The sequence below is a fragment of the Lepisosteus platostomus genome, chromosome 17 (genome assembly GCF_059453375.1).
Source record: "Lepisosteus platostomus isolate fLepPlt1 chromosome 17, fLepPlt1.hap1, whole genome shotgun sequence".
NCBI lineage: Eukaryota > Metazoa > Chordata > Actinopteri > Semionotiformes > Lepisosteidae > Lepisosteus > Lepisosteus platostomus.
Genome location: NC_142627.1, coordinates 7,383,970 through 7,402,843, shown reverse-complemented (window position 1 = coordinate 7,402,843; position 18,874 = coordinate 7,383,970). Strand labels below are relative to the sequence as shown.

The following is an 18,874-nucleotide window of genomic DNA, read 5'->3' as shown; positions in this document are numbered from 1 at the left end:
GCCCAAGGAAAAAGCTCAGAGTAGCTTCGGCTGACAACACGCTTTGCAAACCTCTCTAGTGCCTAGTTGAAGAACCTGACACAGAGGACTCCCATTCACTCATCTCAGACCTCGCACGTCGGACAAGCACACCACCTGCGAGACACTTTAAAACAAGCCTTTCCTCTCCGGCCGACGTTGAGCCCTGCTGCTCCTGCATCTCCATTTTGAGAATTGATTTGTTTTTCTCCTAACAACGACTATGTGCAGCGTGCTGACCGCGGTGGGTACAGAGTCGCGAAATCCTGAAGGTCAGTTCCACGTTCCACTCGGGGACCGGCAAACTGCTGGCACAGTCATGTCACAAAGAAACAGGTGCAGCTACATTCATGCAGTCTTTTAACGTTTCCCCTTCCTATCCAGCACAACACGCCATTCCCGAGGCCTCAACTGTGCTAATGAGTTTGGGTGAGATATACATTTTATGAAGCAGTACGGACAAATGCGTCAATAAAACGAGGGGCAAACGCTTCCACGCTGACACGGCACTCCCATCGATATACCCCGGTTCACAGCTGCCTTCGAACCGGCCGAGAGCAGGTCAGTGTTACTGCTCTTTTCAATCTCAATGAGGCCAAAGCCCGTGTTTTATAAACAGAAATTTATGTGCGCGGTTATATATTTCGTTGATCGCTGACGAGTTCTTGCCTTTTTTCCCCACCAAAAATCCCACGCATCTGCACCCTAACGTAGCTCGCGTATAACCCCACCCCAGTGCTGCCCGTAGCGTCAGATAAAGGCTCAGGAGCCGCAGGCTGGACTCCATCTGACCGCATTGGAGCTGCAGTATTGCAACGTTTTACTCAGCACACCTCCTCCTGCACTGCCGGGGAAGAAAAAAAAACCCATAAATACGGCATCACGCAGCAGCAGCAACGCCTCCGAATTCAAACCCAGAAGGAACTGGGTTTTTATCCGAGAATACGTTATACCAGCACAGCGCTCTGCAAGAAATGTTGACCCAGATGGGCGGGGTGTTTCAGAGTCCCCGGGGAAAACGAGCAACCTGTGGAAAGTGCTTACCTACGAAGGTGACTAATTTAGGTCGCAGGGTGCTCTTCAGCCTCGCTCACTCGGACCTGATCCGATAGTTTCAATGCACCTTCGAAGGCAACCCTCCCGATCTAACGCCGCGCGTTGCTACATTAATATTTTAAAGCGCACTGCGAGCTGTACCACGCAGGAAAAAACACCGCAGAACGCGAACGCCGCGCCAGCATCCTGCACACTGGAAAACACACCTGTGCGTGTGCGAGGCACCAACACAACCTGGCAGAGCTCGAAAAGGGGCTGCAGTTCTTCTGAAAACTAATCGTATTACGACAACTGACTCAACAAACACTCGAAGTCGAATTATTTCACCTCAAAATACGGCGAGGAATCGTGGGGAACCCACGCATTTCCAAATATCGTCACAAAATAGCTGTTACCTACTGAATTACCGAAGCAAGCTGCTTAACCGCGACACACACGGTGCCTCCTAGCTCAGCAATCAGATCCGCACGACCACGCCTGTTTCCATCCTTACTATACTGTACCGTTATAATCTCAACCTGGTAGGAAAACGTCCATGTTGCCGTGGTGTCGGCTGATCCTGCGTGCCTACAAAAACGTCAAAATAACACCGCAAACACCGCAAAATCGGACGAAAATGAGCACGCCGGTGCGCCGCCGTTACGCGTCTCTCGCGCTTGAGAAATAAAGCGACTTCATTTTCTGGAAAACCCAAAGGGGAAAGAGGGGAAAAAACACGAAATTCGAAACTGCAAGCTCGGACCTGGCGCTGTATCCTATTTTCTGCGGCAAAGAATCCGTGCAAGTTCGCACATTTGTGCGATTTTTCAATCGATAAACGGAAAGCTGCGCTCCCTTCGAAGTCTCCCGTTTGTTCCTGCGTAACTAACAGCATCATACAGTAAAGCCATTTTTAACTCAGCAGTAGCAATGTTTACGGCAGTCGGTCTGTTCTTAACGAAGGTGTGGGTCTGCATTGTTTCCAACCCCACCAACGGAGAGCCGACCAATGCGCAAACCTTTTTTATTTACCATAAAAGCGGTGAGCGATACTTACCCACCAAGGAACACACGATAATGTCCAGCACCTAGAAAAGCCCACGATACGCGCAAACGCAAGCAGGGAGGCTGGATGTGAATCGCAGGGAGTGACTACAGGAATCCGCACTGCCTCCTCTGCTACACCAGCAAAAGCCAACTGCTGCACTGATTCACAGAGGGGCGGAGAGATAACAGCACACTAGCGCTCACGCTCGAACCAAGAAAAAAAAATCAGTCCCCGCTTTCGCGCAAGCCAGTTAGTTACATGAGCAGTGAGGAGCAGGGAAACAGAGTATGGGATGGAGGTGCAGAAGCAGATTGTGTCTGATTACAAGTCAATGTCGTTTCCAGGCAACGGGCCTTGACTGCTGCTACACATATCTATATAAACGTGGCAATTTTTCAGGATAGTTAATAATAACATCGCTAAGAGAAGTGATTCGCCTGGTTCCTGGCTCCAGCTCTCCTCAAGCTGGTAAACATCTTCCTGAGCAGCAGAACAGTCGACGAGGTTACATTCAGTCTCTTCAGGTCGCTACCTGGCGCAGGTCAATGGCATATTTGATCATGTTACACACACGCCACACGGTGAAGGTATGGCTTTTATTCGGATTCAGAAAATGACTGTGCAATATCAGATGTTATAAAAAAAAAAACAGGTGGCCAGATGAGAGGACAGATGATTTTACAGCTAGAATATAATCTTGTATTGCCACACACGACTCTGAAGTTATGATGCATGAAGTATGCTCATAACCTTGACTCACTTGCTACTTCTCCTTCTGCAATCACCAGTCTTGTTTTATAAGCTGATATCTTGTCCAACATGATGTCTTTCCTTATCTTGCATACTGTTCAATTCTTGTTGTACCTAAAATCATCTGTTTTCCACTTCACAAGATTTCTTTGGAAAATTAAAAATAACAGTTTTAATCCATGCAGCCACACAGTTGGTTATCTCAGCATGGCTCGGTTTCCATGGTTACAAGAAGCCCCCCTGAAGTCATCTCATGTGTACTTCCTCTGTACTTAACTTAGCTGCTGCCCTGCCCAGCCCGCATGGTTATTGTTCCAGCTACTCTGGTTTACAGTGCTGAAGCTGATTCAAAACATTGTCAACAGCAGCATACAAGTGCAGGAGTACTTCCAGGGCCAGAGCAGAGCCACAGACCATCTGCTGTAAAGCAAATCTAATTACTGCAAACCAAATAGCAGAAAAACCATACTGAGAAAGAAGCAAAAAAAAATCCAAAATCAACAAACTGTTTCCAACTGCTACTATGCATGCTTTCTGGAATAAGCTATGCACATAACAAAATGTGAGATTTTCCATCCTAATGCATAAGATAGATGCTTTCCTGATTTAAAACAAGATTTTCTGCATTACAGTACATTACACAACTGTTTACAGGAACAACTTTAACCCTTCTCTTAAGATGCTGAATGTACATGCACTAACAGTTTAATAAGCACACAGATGTTAGGAAAACAATCAAGGACAGAATAATGCAGCCTAATACAGCAGCCAGATCGATACAATCTAATATGTCAGATCAAAGGGGAGTGCAGCTGCTGCCGTCAAAATGCTTCCACTGTTCAAGCTAACTCCCTACTGGTGTCAGCTGGTGTCTGGGGTTATTGTCAGCGCTTGGATCAAGCAGGCCCACTTGTGCATCAGCTAAAGGCTGCTTGATTACTGCAGCAGCTTTGGGTACAGCACTAAAGTTGGTATATGTGCTGTCGGTCCGGTCCTGGAATTTCTCTCGAGGAGCAGCTGGAGTTCCCCGAGAGGGAACCGCCTCCTTTTTGGAAGGAACGCTGTCCAGTCCAGCTGTCTGCGGAACGCCTTGCCTCGTTTTCTCTCGGGCTGGAATTCTGGGATAGGCCCGGGTGGCCTCTTCCAGGCCCCCTTTAGAGAAGCCAGCTCCAGCGTCCGACATCTGCCGAGGATGCTGCGAGACCAGCTCTGGTGAGGTCATCCGGCTTCCTCCCTGGGCCTTCTGCTGCGCCGGTACAGAGCGCGACCTCTCAGCAGTCAGGAATGCGTCTGCTCCGCCGGGAGCCCTCGGCTTGCTCGCCGGCTTTATCTCTGTCCACACAAAGGCTCCGTGGCGCTGGAAAGGGAAACAAGCTTGAAGTTAACCAGGGAAGAGTGAGCGGGCCTGAGCCGCGCAGCTGTGCCTGAGTTCATTTCTGAGTTCAAGGGCTGGCAGGTTTCCACTTGCGTCCCTCTCCCACTCCACTGGCGGTAAGCCTGAGAGAGGGTGGGTAGTTGTGGGGGCAGCAGCGAATAATGGCTATTCTGTCACGCCACGCTATTCATGGAATGGATGTATGGGAGGAAAACCTGAACAGAGGCAGTAAACCAAACGCAAAAAGAGAGGGGAGGAGGGACTTTCCTGCACTTTAAGGCCCTTCAACATTTATCACACGAATGCATCTGCCTTCCATTGCATTTGTGCTGGAGTCCCATTCCATTTCATCCCCCGCACATCAGGTTTCTATGGATACAGACTTTTTATTCGTTTTTGTTTTTTAAAACCGAACCACTCGAGCTCTGAAAACTGAATTATAATCGATTTTTCTATATGAATCAGAAACGGCTGGATGTTGTCTTAAGGAAATCTAAAATACCATGAGTCAAGATCACAACATGATGCTGCAACATCTGAGATACGTCTTTAGCTCATCGGAAATGGGGTATGAATATCGCAAACATGAAGGTAAAGGTCATCTCCCAGAGAAGTTTCACTATAATAGAAACTAGGTTTACTCTTTCACCTGCAATAAAATAATAATTTACATGTAGTATACTTTTTTTAGAACCATTCTTTGACAAATGAAACCACTGCCAGATGAGCAAATATTAAAACCAGAAAGCAAAATTAAAAAAGAAAACCATTATCGTGAATCAATTGCCCAAGGAAAAGGCATTGCCTCTGTACTACTCCAAGTACACATCCAGTACTTGGAAAATCAATTTTCTTTGCATGAGGCTTCTTTCATGTTCACTGAGGAAAATCCTCTTTCAAGCAATGGGTCTGTACCTTGTGACTGGCAGGTGAGCTGAGCATTTGATTTGGTCCAGTTCTCAATAATGGTTTGCAATAATTGACAGTGTGATGTCAGCATGCAATGGAAACAGATACATTTAAAAGAACAAGTAATAGGTTTATTCCATTCTGAAAAGAGAAGAAAGAAAAGACAACGTTTTGGCTGTGGAGCCTTCTTTGGGAAGGCCGAAAACGTTGTGTTTCCTTTCTTCTCTTTTCAGCAGGGAATAAACCTATTACTTGTTCCTTTGCAGACTATGCATGCTGACACAGCTCCCCACCTGAACTACTGTAAAATAAGTCAAGTAGGCTCAAGGAGTTTAACCATAGAGCAGGTTTCCCCGAATCTCCTTAAATCATTGGTGAAGAAGAGTTAAATTGGTCAGATTCAGTCTTAATTTAGATAATCTATTCCTAATCCAGAGGTTTTGTGATGATGTGAGGAGACCTACAACATCTGCTATGGTTTGATCACAGGTACAGGAGCTAGAGAGTCGAGAAGAGGCTGAAATGATCTAAAAGTATCGAGGCTAAGGATCACAGGCCAAGAAACAACGTGCAGCCTTTTCCTATGGAGAGTAAAAGAAGAATGTGAACGCATGTGGAAACTCAAGTTTTCAAACGTCGTCAAGGCAACCCTGCTTCTACCAACACACTGGCAATTAAAATGAATGGACTATAATTGTTTTTTCTCCAGTTGAAATGAACCGAGCTTCGACACAATTAAAACAGTCCTCTCATTTCAAGCCTTGAAGACTCCTTTTTAAGTGTGAGTGCTACTACTACAATAGCGTATTGTTAAGATTCAAAAAGGAAAGGATTATTATTTTAGAATAATAACCATTAGCATAGGTATGCAATGTCTGTATCAGACACTTCAAAATTCACGGAGGTGTGACTCACAAGTCCAAATTCTAATGCACTTAAGGTCATATACAGTAAGTAGCATTAATATAGTAAAGAAAGTCTAGATTAAATCATATATTGTATATGACAGATGTGCCAACTACAGCTACTAACCCACTGCTTGTTGGAAACAATTTAGGTTTAAAGAAGAAAAAAACGAAAATTACAGTCATGCTTGTGGTTCTGGTTAAGGTATTGACATTTTATGAACAGAATTCCTTATCCAGGCTTTTCTAAATATACAATGCCAAATTCCTTACCTTTCCCTGATAAGGTTGGTTTTGTAACTTCCTGGAATCATACTGATGAATAAACGACATCTGCTCCTGCAAAACCTTGGTATGTGCAATAGGACTCACCGTGGGAACTACAGAAAGCAAGAAAGGTACAACAATAATGATGCCAGCAATAATACTGACAACTACACACAATAGTACTGTCCAGTTGAAATTTGAGTGGTAAGAATTCTTTGTCTTGATATACATGTACTATAAGAGGGGACCACTTCATTCAGCAAAGGTGAATTAGGGGAGAACTTTAGCACAGAGTGTTACCACATTTGGTTAACAGCTTTTCAGTTTATACATGTGATGGCACCACCCACAGAAGAGTGTCCCCCATCACCATACTGGGACACTGATTCACAAGACTTTGGACAACAAGGAAGGGTTCCACCTACTGGTCCACCAGTGCCATTTGCTGCCACAACCTAGTTTTCTTTAGTGGTCTAATCACGTAATACACCCAGTACTGACCAGGCCTAGTTTTGCTGACGTTTTAAGATCTGAAGAGATTATGCCACAGAATAGTAACTCTTGTGCTTTTGATTTAATCTGGGTTCCACTGAAGTGAGAGTTTGGTTCAACAAAGAAGCGCATAATGCTCTTATAAATAGCTTTGTCTAGAAATTACTTTTTCTTCTAGGAAAGGAAAATTCATATCTAATGGTGTTGCTTATTCTATTCACAAATTAGAAAAGAAACCAGCAAAGTGCCAAATAAACAACCTAAGAAATATGGGAAAACAGGCTTTATTCTTCCCAGAGGGTTTGATAGCAATCTGGAGCATCTTTCTGGCAGACTCAGACATGAACAAATGGCGGTTTAAAGAAACTGGGCTGATCAACAAGCCTCATACTCCTTCCATCAGAGCAATAATATTCTTGTTCCTTCCTGTTAAATACAGAATAATATTCAGACATATCATAATGCAATTTACACAAAGATTCACAGGGACCCAGCTGCGTTATAGCATGGAAAGGCATTGCCACATATTGAAAAAGATAACTAAAACACACTACAGATTATTCTTTGAGTCTATGGTAATGTGAACACAGGATCTTGTTTTTACACTTACATTGTTTTATTTCTGTGGTTTATTTCACTGGATTTGTTAAGACTCATGGTATAGTGTTTTCATTGTTGGCATTTGTCTCAAAGCATTTCAGGTAAATCAAGACATTGCAGTTACGTTTAATGAATCAACAGTAAAACTTAAAATTGTTTCCCACAAGTCACTATGCATTGTCAGTAAGAAAAACTTGTTACATTTTATCACTGACAGCGCGGTATCTATGTCTACTAGAGTTATGCGTTAATCCTGATTGCATGTTTACATTTTTGTTCCAAAAACTGCAACAGGGTACAGTTGTATTAACAGTGAGTCTAAATACCATTACTCAGTATAATACAGTATGCATGATATATACTCACAGGTATTAAAATGTAACAAATAAGTATTCGAACCAATTTCATTCCACTAATTACACTGACATAATTAGTGGAATGAATTGCATTTCTTTGTGCTACAATGGATCCAGGCCATGAAAGCTAAAGGACACTGAAATATAATAACATAAAAACAAAGGGTGCTCTGAGAGCAAACCTAAAAGACCTGAGGTGTCTGGATCAAAATGTAATTGGTGTAGCCAGTACAATCTGATAAGTATTCCACAGTGAAAGATACTAGCAGACAACAGGACATGCAATATCATTTATGTGAGGCAGCTTTTTATGTGTGGTGCACACTGAAACAAATTAGTCTCAAATAGTACAACTCACACAATACTGATTATAAAGTTCTTTTTAAACTTTGGGATTTCACACATTTCTAGAGAAAACTACTTTCACATCTGTTAGTAGTGAGTATAAGGTTGCAAAGGAACAAGTAAAGGTTTATTCCAATGCTGAAAGGAGCACTAAAGAAACACAACAGTTTGACCATGGAGCTTTCTTCAGGTGTCTGATACCTGAACCAGCCATCCGACACCTGAAAAAGGCTTCACAATTGAAAAGTTGTGTTTCTTTTCTTCCCTTTTCAGCAGGGAATAAACCTTTACTTGTTCCTTTGCAACCTGCGCATGCTGACGCAGCTACCTATGTGAGTGTAAGGTTAACTTGTGCTTATTTTTTACAGAAACGTAAAGCTGCCTGTTACACTGTTAAACTCATAAAGTTGTTCAATCAATTTTAAAGTAGTAGATCTCATAACCCGTCCTGCATCCTAGAGTCTAGACACTACCTAAAATTACAGCATATTACCAAAATCAACACATTTTCAAGGAAAAAACATTCATTTTTAAAATTATTTCTATTTTCTTTTCAACTATTATAAATATTGAAGATACAGCATATATTGTAGCCATCAGAAATGTCACACTCATTTCTCCAATGTTGCAGAAAAGCCAAATGTCAATAATCGTTCTCCAGGTGTACTTGTAAGGGAAAGGAGCATGCTCAGATCAGATATTGGGATTTACAGTAACAGTGTGAGGGGATGTTTTTATTCTGCTGTGAGATTAGCATCATTCTACAAAAACTGATTGAGCCTTATCTTAATGGCCTTTATACAGACTAATGTACATACTGTACAGTACTGCAAATCGTATTTCTTAATATGTATAGGCATGAGATCTAGTACAGGCTATAGTTGGGTGGGTTCTGATCACTTTAAAGTTGTTGCAGTTTTCACAGAAACGTGTAAAAAGACGATGATGAGATGAGACTTTTGTGATTCAAACTAGGCCTTTTTAGTTTTTTTTACAAACAAAAAATAAAACAAAATAAATGGAAAAAAAGTAAATATATTGCTTGCCAGTTGTTAAACAATTTAAAGCTCTTAATACATTGCAATTTGGATGGGATTTTTCCTGTGAGGCCTCTTAAAAATATCTGCTCAGAACTGACTACTAATCTTGAATACTCTGAACCTAAATGAATACAAACTCAGTGTTTAAAATATACGTTTATATATTAGATGTATTAAACAGAAAATACATGAAGAAACTACATACCAATTCCCGAAGATGGGGACTTATTTGGGCTGTTTCCATATCTTGTGCTTGGAGCACAAGACTGTAGCAGCCCCTGGAAGGCCGTCTGCTGGGTGCTTGCTCTGCTGTAGGGGGGGTCATGTCTGACATTTTGTCCAGTCCCATTTGGCCACCAGTTACACTGAGAGAGATAATAGTCACATTAATATAAACCTAATGTAATTTTTAGAGTATAAATTATGCAGTCTAAGTCATTTGAGTCAATCTTTTTTAAAAAAAAAACAAACACTCCATAGCATAGTAAAGTTGTACAGTGAAATAAAATATCCTTCTAAAAAAGCTCAGTTGTTCTCAGTTCAATTCAATCAAATGAATCTGACAAATTTGTTTCCTGTCCTAAACCTACAGTTAAAGCAATTGGTTGCCTGTTGTTTGTGCAGGCACATCACAAATGTCAAGCTACAGAATGCCGGATCAGAATATTAACGATTGTAATTAATGATCATTACAATATTTTTTTAGCATTTCTATCCATGAGATTGCTGAGACCTACAATGCTGTGCTTTTCTCTTTTTTTAAACGTTTATTAATAATGCAATACGCACAGTAAGCAAAACATAACATAAACATATAAGACAGGGTATTCCGACGCACCGGAATGCTAACCGGAATGCTGTACTTTCCTGGTTAGCATCATTAATGTCTGCACGACTGGACTCCAACCTGTGCGGCCTGGAGAGCTCACAGTGCTGTAGGGGATGAAGTCATGAAAGACGCCACACTGGCCATGTGCTGCCTTATTGTGAAAGAGTATCCCAGAGCCAGGGTCTAGAAGAACTATGCGTGTCTGATGATGACATGTATTGTTTTTAAATTATTCATCAAGAGTTCAAAAGGTGTCACAATGTTTGTTAAGAAGAGAACTCCCAGCAGCAGGTCAAGGGATCAAGGCCGAATGCAAGCAACTGTTAGGAATTTCCCATCACAGATGTCAAGTAATTTGGCTTGTTGCTGTTTAATGCAGCTGCCAAAGTAAAGAATTCACAAGCTTGTGAGTCTTGACAGTTACAATAATTACACTGTTAATGCACTGTAATGTACATATACAAAAAGACAAGTAGGGCAATGTGCCCAACTTTTTGGGCAATAAAAAATTAAACATTTTCATACCTGATCAGCCATTGTACTGTCTGTTTCCATGTGAAATATCGGAGCATTGAGACTTCTGGCATTAGATCTTATGAATTTAGCATAGTAAGGATGAGGTATATGGTGTGTGTCTTTTAAATTCTGTTGTTCTGAGTCTGTCCTCCGAACTGGGTTATTTTTACAGCACTGATCCAGTTCCAGTCTTTCTGACACATTTTCATCAAAAATCCTGAACGTATTGGAGCTGAAAAGATGAAGGAAACAACCAACAGTTTGATATTACAGAACATTTGGTCTGAAACTTGTCAAATGAAAAGGACCTTTTTTACTGATAATTCCAAAGGTTTTTGCTCTGTGGTTTAGCTCAACTTGCTTTAATCTGGTACATTGGGCAGAGTGGTGGCACTGTACAGATCTGTGACTATGATTGGAAGGTTACTGGTTCAAATCCTGCAGCCAGCAGAGGAGTCTTCGGATGATTTCCATCTTAAGGTTTCACCTCCTCCAGGCTCATGTGCAACAATGATTGGTATGGGTGGGCACGCACACAGTGTCGACCCGGGCTCACGGACAGCCTGTCTGAGCCAGCAGCCCCGATCAGGTGGAGAGGCTAGAGCGACAGCTTCACCAGCCAGGTCAGAGGGGAACTGCAGGGCGGCCAGGCTGAGCAAGCGAAGAGAGAGGACTCCTCTCGCACCCAGCCACGGCATCTTGAGTGGGCTAGCAGTCAGGACCCCAGCTCAACATGTCGGCGGAAATGTCTTTTGAAAACGTCTTCCAAACGAATGAAGTGTCCCGAGTAGTAGTAGTAGTAGTAGTAGTAGTAGTAGTAATAATAATAATAATAATAATAATAATAATGCACATTCAAAATGTATGCTTTCTGTCACCTCCTGTTTCCGTTCATATGAAGTGTCTCGGTAAACAATTGCCCTTAACAGATATGAACAGTTACTGTATGGGTTTTTTTTTTTAAATACTATTCTGCAAAACACTTTACCCCGGGTTTCACGGCTTTTTTTTAACGATTAGACATTATGATCGAAAAACACATCGAACACATGTTTTTTTTAAAGTTGAAAACTTTCTCCAGTGCATCTCTCCTGGAAGCGCTCAGCTGCTGCAGGCGCTGAAGCCGAACCGACACGCACGACGTCCCTGCACCCTTTTCCCCAGCTGGTCTGCTCGCTCTGCAACTCTCCACCTAATAATACTCACTGGAATGTTTCGGGAACTTTTTTCTTCCTTGGCAGGTAGATCTCGCCAGACCGATACATTTTTGCCTAAAGAAGGAAATGTCGGGGGTTGAAACCAAGCTGCGGCCGGTGCCATCGAGTTCCTTGTGGGTTGCCAGGCAACCGGCGTCTCCAAGCACGCGCACGCCCTCAACAGGTGGACTGGCCGTGCGGTCGTGTCACGTGACCGCTGCACACCTCTCTCAATGACTTTCCTTCGTTTAAATTTAAGCGTTTCTGCGCAATGAACTTGCCTTGGGAGTCGTGCCCCTTTTTTTTTTATTCTAACCGAATGTGCATTGGTATTAACAAGTGTACATTTAACAAATCATTTTGAATGAAAATATAAACATTTCAGAGTTCCCGTGCCATATTATATGGTACAAATTACATTTCCGTCGTAAAAAATACAAATTATGTATATATACTCACGAAACTCGGTCAACACTGGCAGAACTTAACCATGGCTTGTTGGTAGGTACTGTACAAAGATGAAAGGACAGTGAGGGAGAAGAATCGTCAGGGAAGGAAGTGTTTATAGTTTTAATGAGCAGGTAGGGGTTTAGGTTCCGTATACTGGAGGTGGGGAGGGTGATGAAAACTGTTCTGAACAGATCTTTTCATCACCCTCAACTAGAAAACACTGAAATTTTCATTCTGAACAACTTCCTGCTTCAGGCAGATGATGTCATCCGTATGTTCTTTCCCCCTTGAAGAGAAAAGTGTCAAGAGGGACTTGGATTCGAGAAAGTGACCACATTTGTGGATGAAATATTACGATTTGAAAAAAAAAAAGATGACTTCAGGGGTGGAAAAAAAAGATATCACTTGCACATTAAGTTCTTTCCAGATGAATTCAATCATTGTGTGTTGCATAAAGGTCCGGTGAGCTCATTGTGCTCAAAATGTTGGAGGGTCTCCAACAGATTTTTTGCGCTCACACCCTGCTGTCCTGTGGCTGTGTTCTGTCCAGCCAGAACAGAAGGGACTGGATCAAGTGCTGTAATAGGAGTCACTTCATGATTGTTTTCAACTGCTGTTAACAGGCCATCAGCTATAAATGATTCCTTGCATATTAATGGAAAAATGCATATCACAGTCAAATGGAAGCCTTCATCCACACGCTGTTCCTTCTATAAGGTTATATGGTCAATTTGAACTGTCCAGGTCAGATTGTCTTTCCCCACAACAGCCCACACCTGGTCAAGGGTGAGATGTGATTAATAAAGAAAACCCCATGATGTTCGTGTTCAGCTCACCTGTCAAACCTAAAATCTGAAACAGCAAGGTTATATAATGTTCTATAAATTGGACTTGGCACATTTAAAAAAAAAAAAAAAAAACACCTAATTTCCTCCACGATGGTATTTCCCCTTTTCTCTAACCCCAGCTCTTTGAGGTTAATGCCAAATAAACTTAATCCTGAGAATTAACCCTGGGGTGTCTGGTTTGCGGAGGACAACATTGTGACTGGCTCTGCTAAAGTGATGTAGCCCATACCCTCACATTACTGCTTCCTGTCTGTCAAGGAGCACTGAAACTGCACAATCCACTCAAAGCGCTTTACAGGTAATGGGGACTCCCCTCCACCACCACCAATGTGCAGCATCCACCTGGATGATGCGACGGCAGCCATAGTGCGCCAGAACGCTCCCCACACATCAGCTATCAGTGGGGAGGAGTAATGTAGTCAATTCATAGAGGGGGTTTATTAGGAGGCCATGATTGGTAAGGGCCAATGGGAAATTTTGGCCAGGACGCCAGGGCTACACCCCTACTCTTTTTGAGAAACGCCCTGGGATTGCCAATTGTGAGTTGCAGGGTGATATGGCTGCTGACTTAACTCTGCACTTGCTGTTTTCTGCTACTGCTATGCTTTGCATGATGACTGGATAAGACTTTAATAATAATCATTTCTTACAGTTATATAGTGTTCTGGACACTCCACTCAAAGTGCTTTACAGGTAATGGGGATCCCCTCCACCACCACCAGTGTGCAGCCCCACCTGGATGATGCGACTGCAGCCAGAGTGCACCAGTACACTCCCCACACACCAGCCAATTCATAGGTGAGGATTATTAGGAGGCCATGATTGGTAAGGGCCAATGGGAAATTTGGCCAGGACACCAGGGTAACACCCCTACTCTTTTTGACAAACACCCTATGATTATTAATGAACAAGGAGACTCGGGACCTTGATTTTATGTCTCATCCAAAGAACAGGTCCTTTTTACTGTAAAGTGTCCCCTGCTTTTCAACCTCCCAGATCACACAGCACAGCACACATACGGGGGGGAGCCAGTTTACCCACCCCTGAAGTAGAGCCCCCAGCCCTGCGTTAATGGCAAAGTCGTCAGGACTTCAGTATCTCCTGCAACAGTGTCCCCTAATGCCACACTGGGGCATTGGTTTTGGACATTGTGGACCAGAGGGAAGAGTACCACCTACTGGTTCTCCAACACTGTTTACAGCAGCAGCGTGGCTTTTCTTAAAGCAGGGGTCCCCAGTTCTAGTCCTTGGGACCCCCACACCAGCTAGTTTGTGTTCCACCTGAGCACTTAAATAATGGAACCCTTACTGGACCTATTAATAGTTGTTTTCTGTTCCAAAACATGGTGGTACATGTCATTTAATGTGATTGACAGGTTTCTTCAGTAATTTACAAACTCCAAACTTTGAGTAGAAAAAAAACATGCAAAGGTTCTGTTCTAACCAAGCAACGTGTTGATTCGGTTTAGGAGTCAGTTAGGTAAAGAGCTCAGCTGCAATGAAAACCCAGGACCAGGACTGGGAACGCCAGAGGTAAAGGCCTCCTGTCCTAGTTCTGCCGAGGCTCAGTCTTGTTAAGCATCTGAGATTCGAAAAGGTCATGTAACGGCGAGTTGTAACGAACCCTGTGCAGGTCTCCAGAGAGCCGGAATGGCTACGAGTCCGAGAGGGGCGAGGCAGAAGAGTTGTCGGTAGTTCCAGGCGAGGTGGCCGAACGCAGGTAGAGAAGACAGCTAGGCAAACGAGTCCGAGAGGGGCAAGGCGAAAGACTTGTCGAGAGGTCCAAGGCAGGAAGAGTCTTCGTTTCCGGTGGTCAAAGGCAAAGGAAGATGCAAGCTCAGGAGGCGGTAGATTCCAGCGAAGAGGAGTGAACGGAGGGTTTCAATAGTGAAGGAAGGGGTGTGGGATGGAAATTGGATAATGAGGGTTAATTGACGCCAGCTGCACCCGTAACAGTTCAGGCCATACAGTGGCCACTCTCCTGTCTCGTCTCTTGTCTTTGTTACCTTGTGAGCCTGGACGTTTCTGTTTTGGTCTGGCTGTCATGTCCTTTCAGGATTGTGAACACTTACATGAAACCCTCACAATCATCTTTCCAAACTGTCTTCCCCAGTCTTTATTATTCTTAAGAATAAACACCCGAAGCTGTGTGTTTACTCACACTAAAGTCTTACTCTGAGCTCAATTTCCATTTCAGCCACACCTTTGACCCTTGACCCCTGGCTTCTGACTGGCCAGGAGAGAGAGACCATCAAAGGCAAATGGGAAACTTGGAAGCGCTGATGATCTGAGACAGTTAGTTCCTACTCTGCCAGCTATCCAGGTCACACCCTCCCACTTGCAGGCTCACTCGTCGCTGCTCTGAAGGAGGAGGATTGTAAGTGTAGGAAAAGGAGAGCAATGAGGCGTTCTGTGGTTTTTCATTGTGTTAGGGTTCAGGGGACCGAATCCTAGACTGAAATTTCAAACGAGCCAGCCTGGCCTTTTGTGTGGTGTTTCTGTGATCACACGAACGTGGGAGAGTCTGATCTGCTGATGCAGGAAAAAAAAAAGCAGAGCAGTGGTTCCAGTTTACGACACAGAACAATGGCCGAACACACTGACGCAAATGCAGGGCTTTGTCTGAGTTAAGCTAGGACACAGAGAACATCCCTCTTCCCAGCTTGAGAGGAGAGGGCTGGACCAGTGTAGCCGCCCGAGTAGAAGCTTGAATGGTGCCTGAGAATGATTCCTTAGCTGAGGGACCACAGCGGTGTTAGAGAATCACAGATTGGTGATTTCTCTCACTTTACAATTATATAACCAGTGCATGAACACTGTAGCTCATGTGCGTTTTGGAACTACGAAGGTAATTAAAGATTAAAGAAGAGCAGAAGTGGTCGCATACTGCGGTAAGAAGCAATATCACTTACGTAGCTGGTCAATGCCATTGATCATCTTGACTAAAAACATGAAAGGAAGATTTCAAACATTTAACATGTCTTGAATACATACTCAAGGTTGACAACAGTGCAGGTCACATGATCCCATGGCCTGGAGAATTGCTAATGTATTTAGTAGTGCCTATCCATAAGAAAGGTGAGAAAACCAAGCCAAATAATTGTAGACCATTACTTATAAGGCTTATTAAAATTAAATGACATAATTATTAAAAATAAACCAGAGAATCATTCATATAAAATCAGTTACTAGAGAACAGTCAACTTGTATTTAGAAAATATATCTTTCGTAGACAACTTCTTTGAACAAGAGATCTTTTAACAAGCAACAGCAGTATTGACACATGATATGATGCCTTTATATTTGCAGAAGGTTTCTCATTAAGATTAGGTGAATATTCCAATTGGATTGATGTACAGTAATTAGTGGAGTGTCCCAGGGATCTGTATTAAGACCACTGCTCTTCTTAATTTGTATTAATGATCTAGATCCTGGTTTAGTTAGTAAACCAGTCAGGTTTGTAGATGATACAAACCAAATTGGGAGGAGTAGGAAACACCGTAGAAGCAGCACATGAAATGAAAATGATTCGATTAAAAATCAAAGTCAGGCAAAAGTAGACAAATGCAGGTTATGACATGCAGGTGACGAAAACAGAAATTATAAATAAAAATAGGAAATTATCTAGGACTTAGGGGGCTAAAATAGGCTACTTATAGAATAAAGGTATATTATTATCCTGTTGTTGTGCTCTGTTCTGCCCATATGTCTATATTCACATCTCATCACTTTCAATAACTGCTTATCCGATTCAGGGTCTCAGTGGCACGGAGCCTATCCTGGGAAGCACTGGACATGAAACAGGATACACCTTGAATGGGATGTCTCAGTCCATTGCAGGGCTGACACAGACACAAGCACGCACACCAGGGCCAATTTCTTAACTGAAGCCATTAAACCTACCAGCATGCCTTTGGACTGTGGCAAGAAACCAGAGCACCCAAAAAACTCAGGCAAACACAGGGAGAGCATGCAAACTCCACACAGATAGCACCCAAGGTCTGGGATTGAACCCATGGCCCCAGTGCTGTGAAGAAGTTATGCTAATAACTGTGCCACTGTGGCTCCCTTCTGTATTCATTCATTCATTTTCATCAGTAATAAAGCTTCTTCTTTAAATGAAGCATCAGGCTAGGATGCAGTCCTCTGTTCACTGTTCAGTTCTCACACTGCTGTCCATAACAAATGAAGTTTATCCTGCATGTTTATATTAACCACAACATAAACACAGGTTTAAATAAGTACAAACATAAGAAAGATGTGGAGGCCATTCAACTCATGTGCTTTATCTTGTCTGGCTGCTTGGAGCTTATGCTTCAGATGAACTCTTTCATCTTGGCTTGGAAGAAGTAAAAAAAGCCTACTGTACTTCTCAGGTTGGGTAGCAGGAAATTAAGTCAGTTTTCTCCGACCAGCCCAAAAGATTCCTTTGTTTTCCCTTGGGCTACATACAATTCTATTCACCTTGGCCTCTTCATAAAAAAGAGGTCAGCCATCGCAGAGAGAATACTTAAACGAGACAGATATATTATAGCTATCAGCCCCAAAGCATTCATGCCAGTTGTACTGTGTGCTCAAAGGCAACAGTGTCTCTGGTGCCTTGGTTACTAGCCCAGGGAGTTGAAATGAGGTTTGCCCAGCAACTCTTACATTTGTGCTATGCGTGCACAGCATGAGGGATTACTGAGTTCGGCTGCCTGGAAAGCTTCAATCTCTATGAGCAGTAGTCAAGGCTCTCCGACAAAAATCTGCTCCTTTTCCTCTGGGAGCAAGAGAAGCAATGGGGAAAGTCTTGTGTGTCTTTATGGAAAGCTGTCTCAGGGCGGTCATGTGCTTTTCCTTTCGAACAGCTTCCCCCAGTGGATCTGAAGCCAGGCTTCCTAAGAGCAAGCAGTTGTGCTGTTCCAGTGACACATCCAAGCTGGACTAGGAACCTTTTAAGAAACAGGAGGACAAGTGTAACAGGTAAAATAGCCACAGGATCGAGAATGGTGATGTAAGTGTGCACTGCAAAGGGTGATCAGTAAACACCATGCATGTAGTCAACCCTACATTTTATTCAAGATGACATAAATCCACTTTTTTCTTCCGATGTGAGACAAACACAGTCTGTGTCTCCCTGGGCCTCCTCTTTTGTTAATGTAAAATGCTTTTAGCTGTTAGGTCTCCCAGCGGCATGGGAACAGTGCCCAGGCAGCCCGTGTCCTTTTTACTGGCACCAAGTGACTTTGCCCTGTTTCCCAGGCCTTAGAGAGAGCCTTACAGGAAGAGCTGTCGCAGCTACAAAAGGAGATTCAGCAGGCAGACGGGAGAGAGCGTCAGGAGCAGTGACGCTTTGGCACAGCTGGTAAACTGGTAAGACGTGCTTTAAAAGTGATGGGCAAGAAAGCGATTTCCAGGCTATTGAGCTGTAGAGACATTTGTCATTGGAGGTAAAACGTTCACAAGTAAGAACCAGCACATTTAAAAAAAGAACAAACAAAAGCCGATTTGACATTCTTAAAAGCCTCAGGATCCTTAACTGGAAAAGACGTTTTCACATTGCTCTGATGACATTAGAGGCTCTTTTCGCTCGGACAGCTGAGTACACTCATCCATGTTACACATGTCTTTGAAAGTGAACAGCTATAAGTCTGATAACAGGCTGTCTGGAGTTGTCATTATCAGTTTATAGTAGTTACTTGTCAGAAAATGAGACCAAGGAGGAAGTTGAAATATTGGCAGGACTGTTCCTCCATCTGTGAAATGCAGACGTTACCATGGTAATTTCTGCTAACGTTTCTACTGCTTCTGATAATGACATAAACAAAAGGCAATGTATATACTGTATGCCGCCACCGCAAAAGCGATGTTAGCTTTGCAGACACTAATCCAGCTTCTAATAATCCTTCCAAAT

General features: G+C 43.0%; 2 protein-coding genes across 2 annotated transcripts in view; both read right to left on the bottom strand.

The window, feature by feature from the left end:
* Window positions 1–2,267, bottom strand: part of sptbn1 (spectrin, beta, non-erythrocytic 1) — a 112,637-nt gene extending 110,370 nt beyond the window's left edge. Inside the window, exon 1 of the mRNA XM_088610047.1 lies at window positions 2,111–2,267. The gene's annotated coding sequence lies outside the window, so the exon portion shown is untranslated. The remainder of the gene's footprint in view (window positions 1–2,110) is intronic.
* Window positions 2,268–2,683: 416 nt separating this feature from the next.
* LOC148646035 (ciliary microtubule inner protein 6) lies at window positions 2,684–11,916 on the bottom strand. The gene is made up of 5 exons (XM_088610050.1): window positions 11,692–11,916; window positions 10,495–10,717; window positions 9,346–9,505; window positions 6,314–6,420; window positions 2,684–4,208 (listed from the first exon to the last, which is right to left on the bottom strand). Exons 1-5 carry the CDS (start codon window positions 11,748–11,750, stop codon window positions 3,696–3,698), a joined length of 1,062 nt encoding a protein of 353 aa, XP_088466176.1. The 5' UTR covers window positions 11,751–11,916; the 3' UTR covers window positions 2,684–3,695.
* Window positions 11,917–18,874: the final 6,958 nt, after the last annotated feature.

Bases quoted from the DNA above. Each gene is read 5' to 3' on its own strand.
- LOC148646035 (XM_088610050.1), bottom strand. From the start codon at position 11,750: ATGTATCGGTCTGGCGAGATCTACCTGCCAAGGAAGAAAAAAGTTCCC. The intron at 9,506-10,494 runs GTATGAAAATGT...TATCTCTCTCAG, and splicing joins ACAGTACAATGGCTGATCAG to TGTAACTGGTGGCCAAATGG. The intron at 6,421-9,345 runs GTATGTAGTTTC...TGCTTTCTGTAG, and splicing joins GTCCCCATCTTCGGGAATTG to TTCCCACGGTGAGTCCTATT.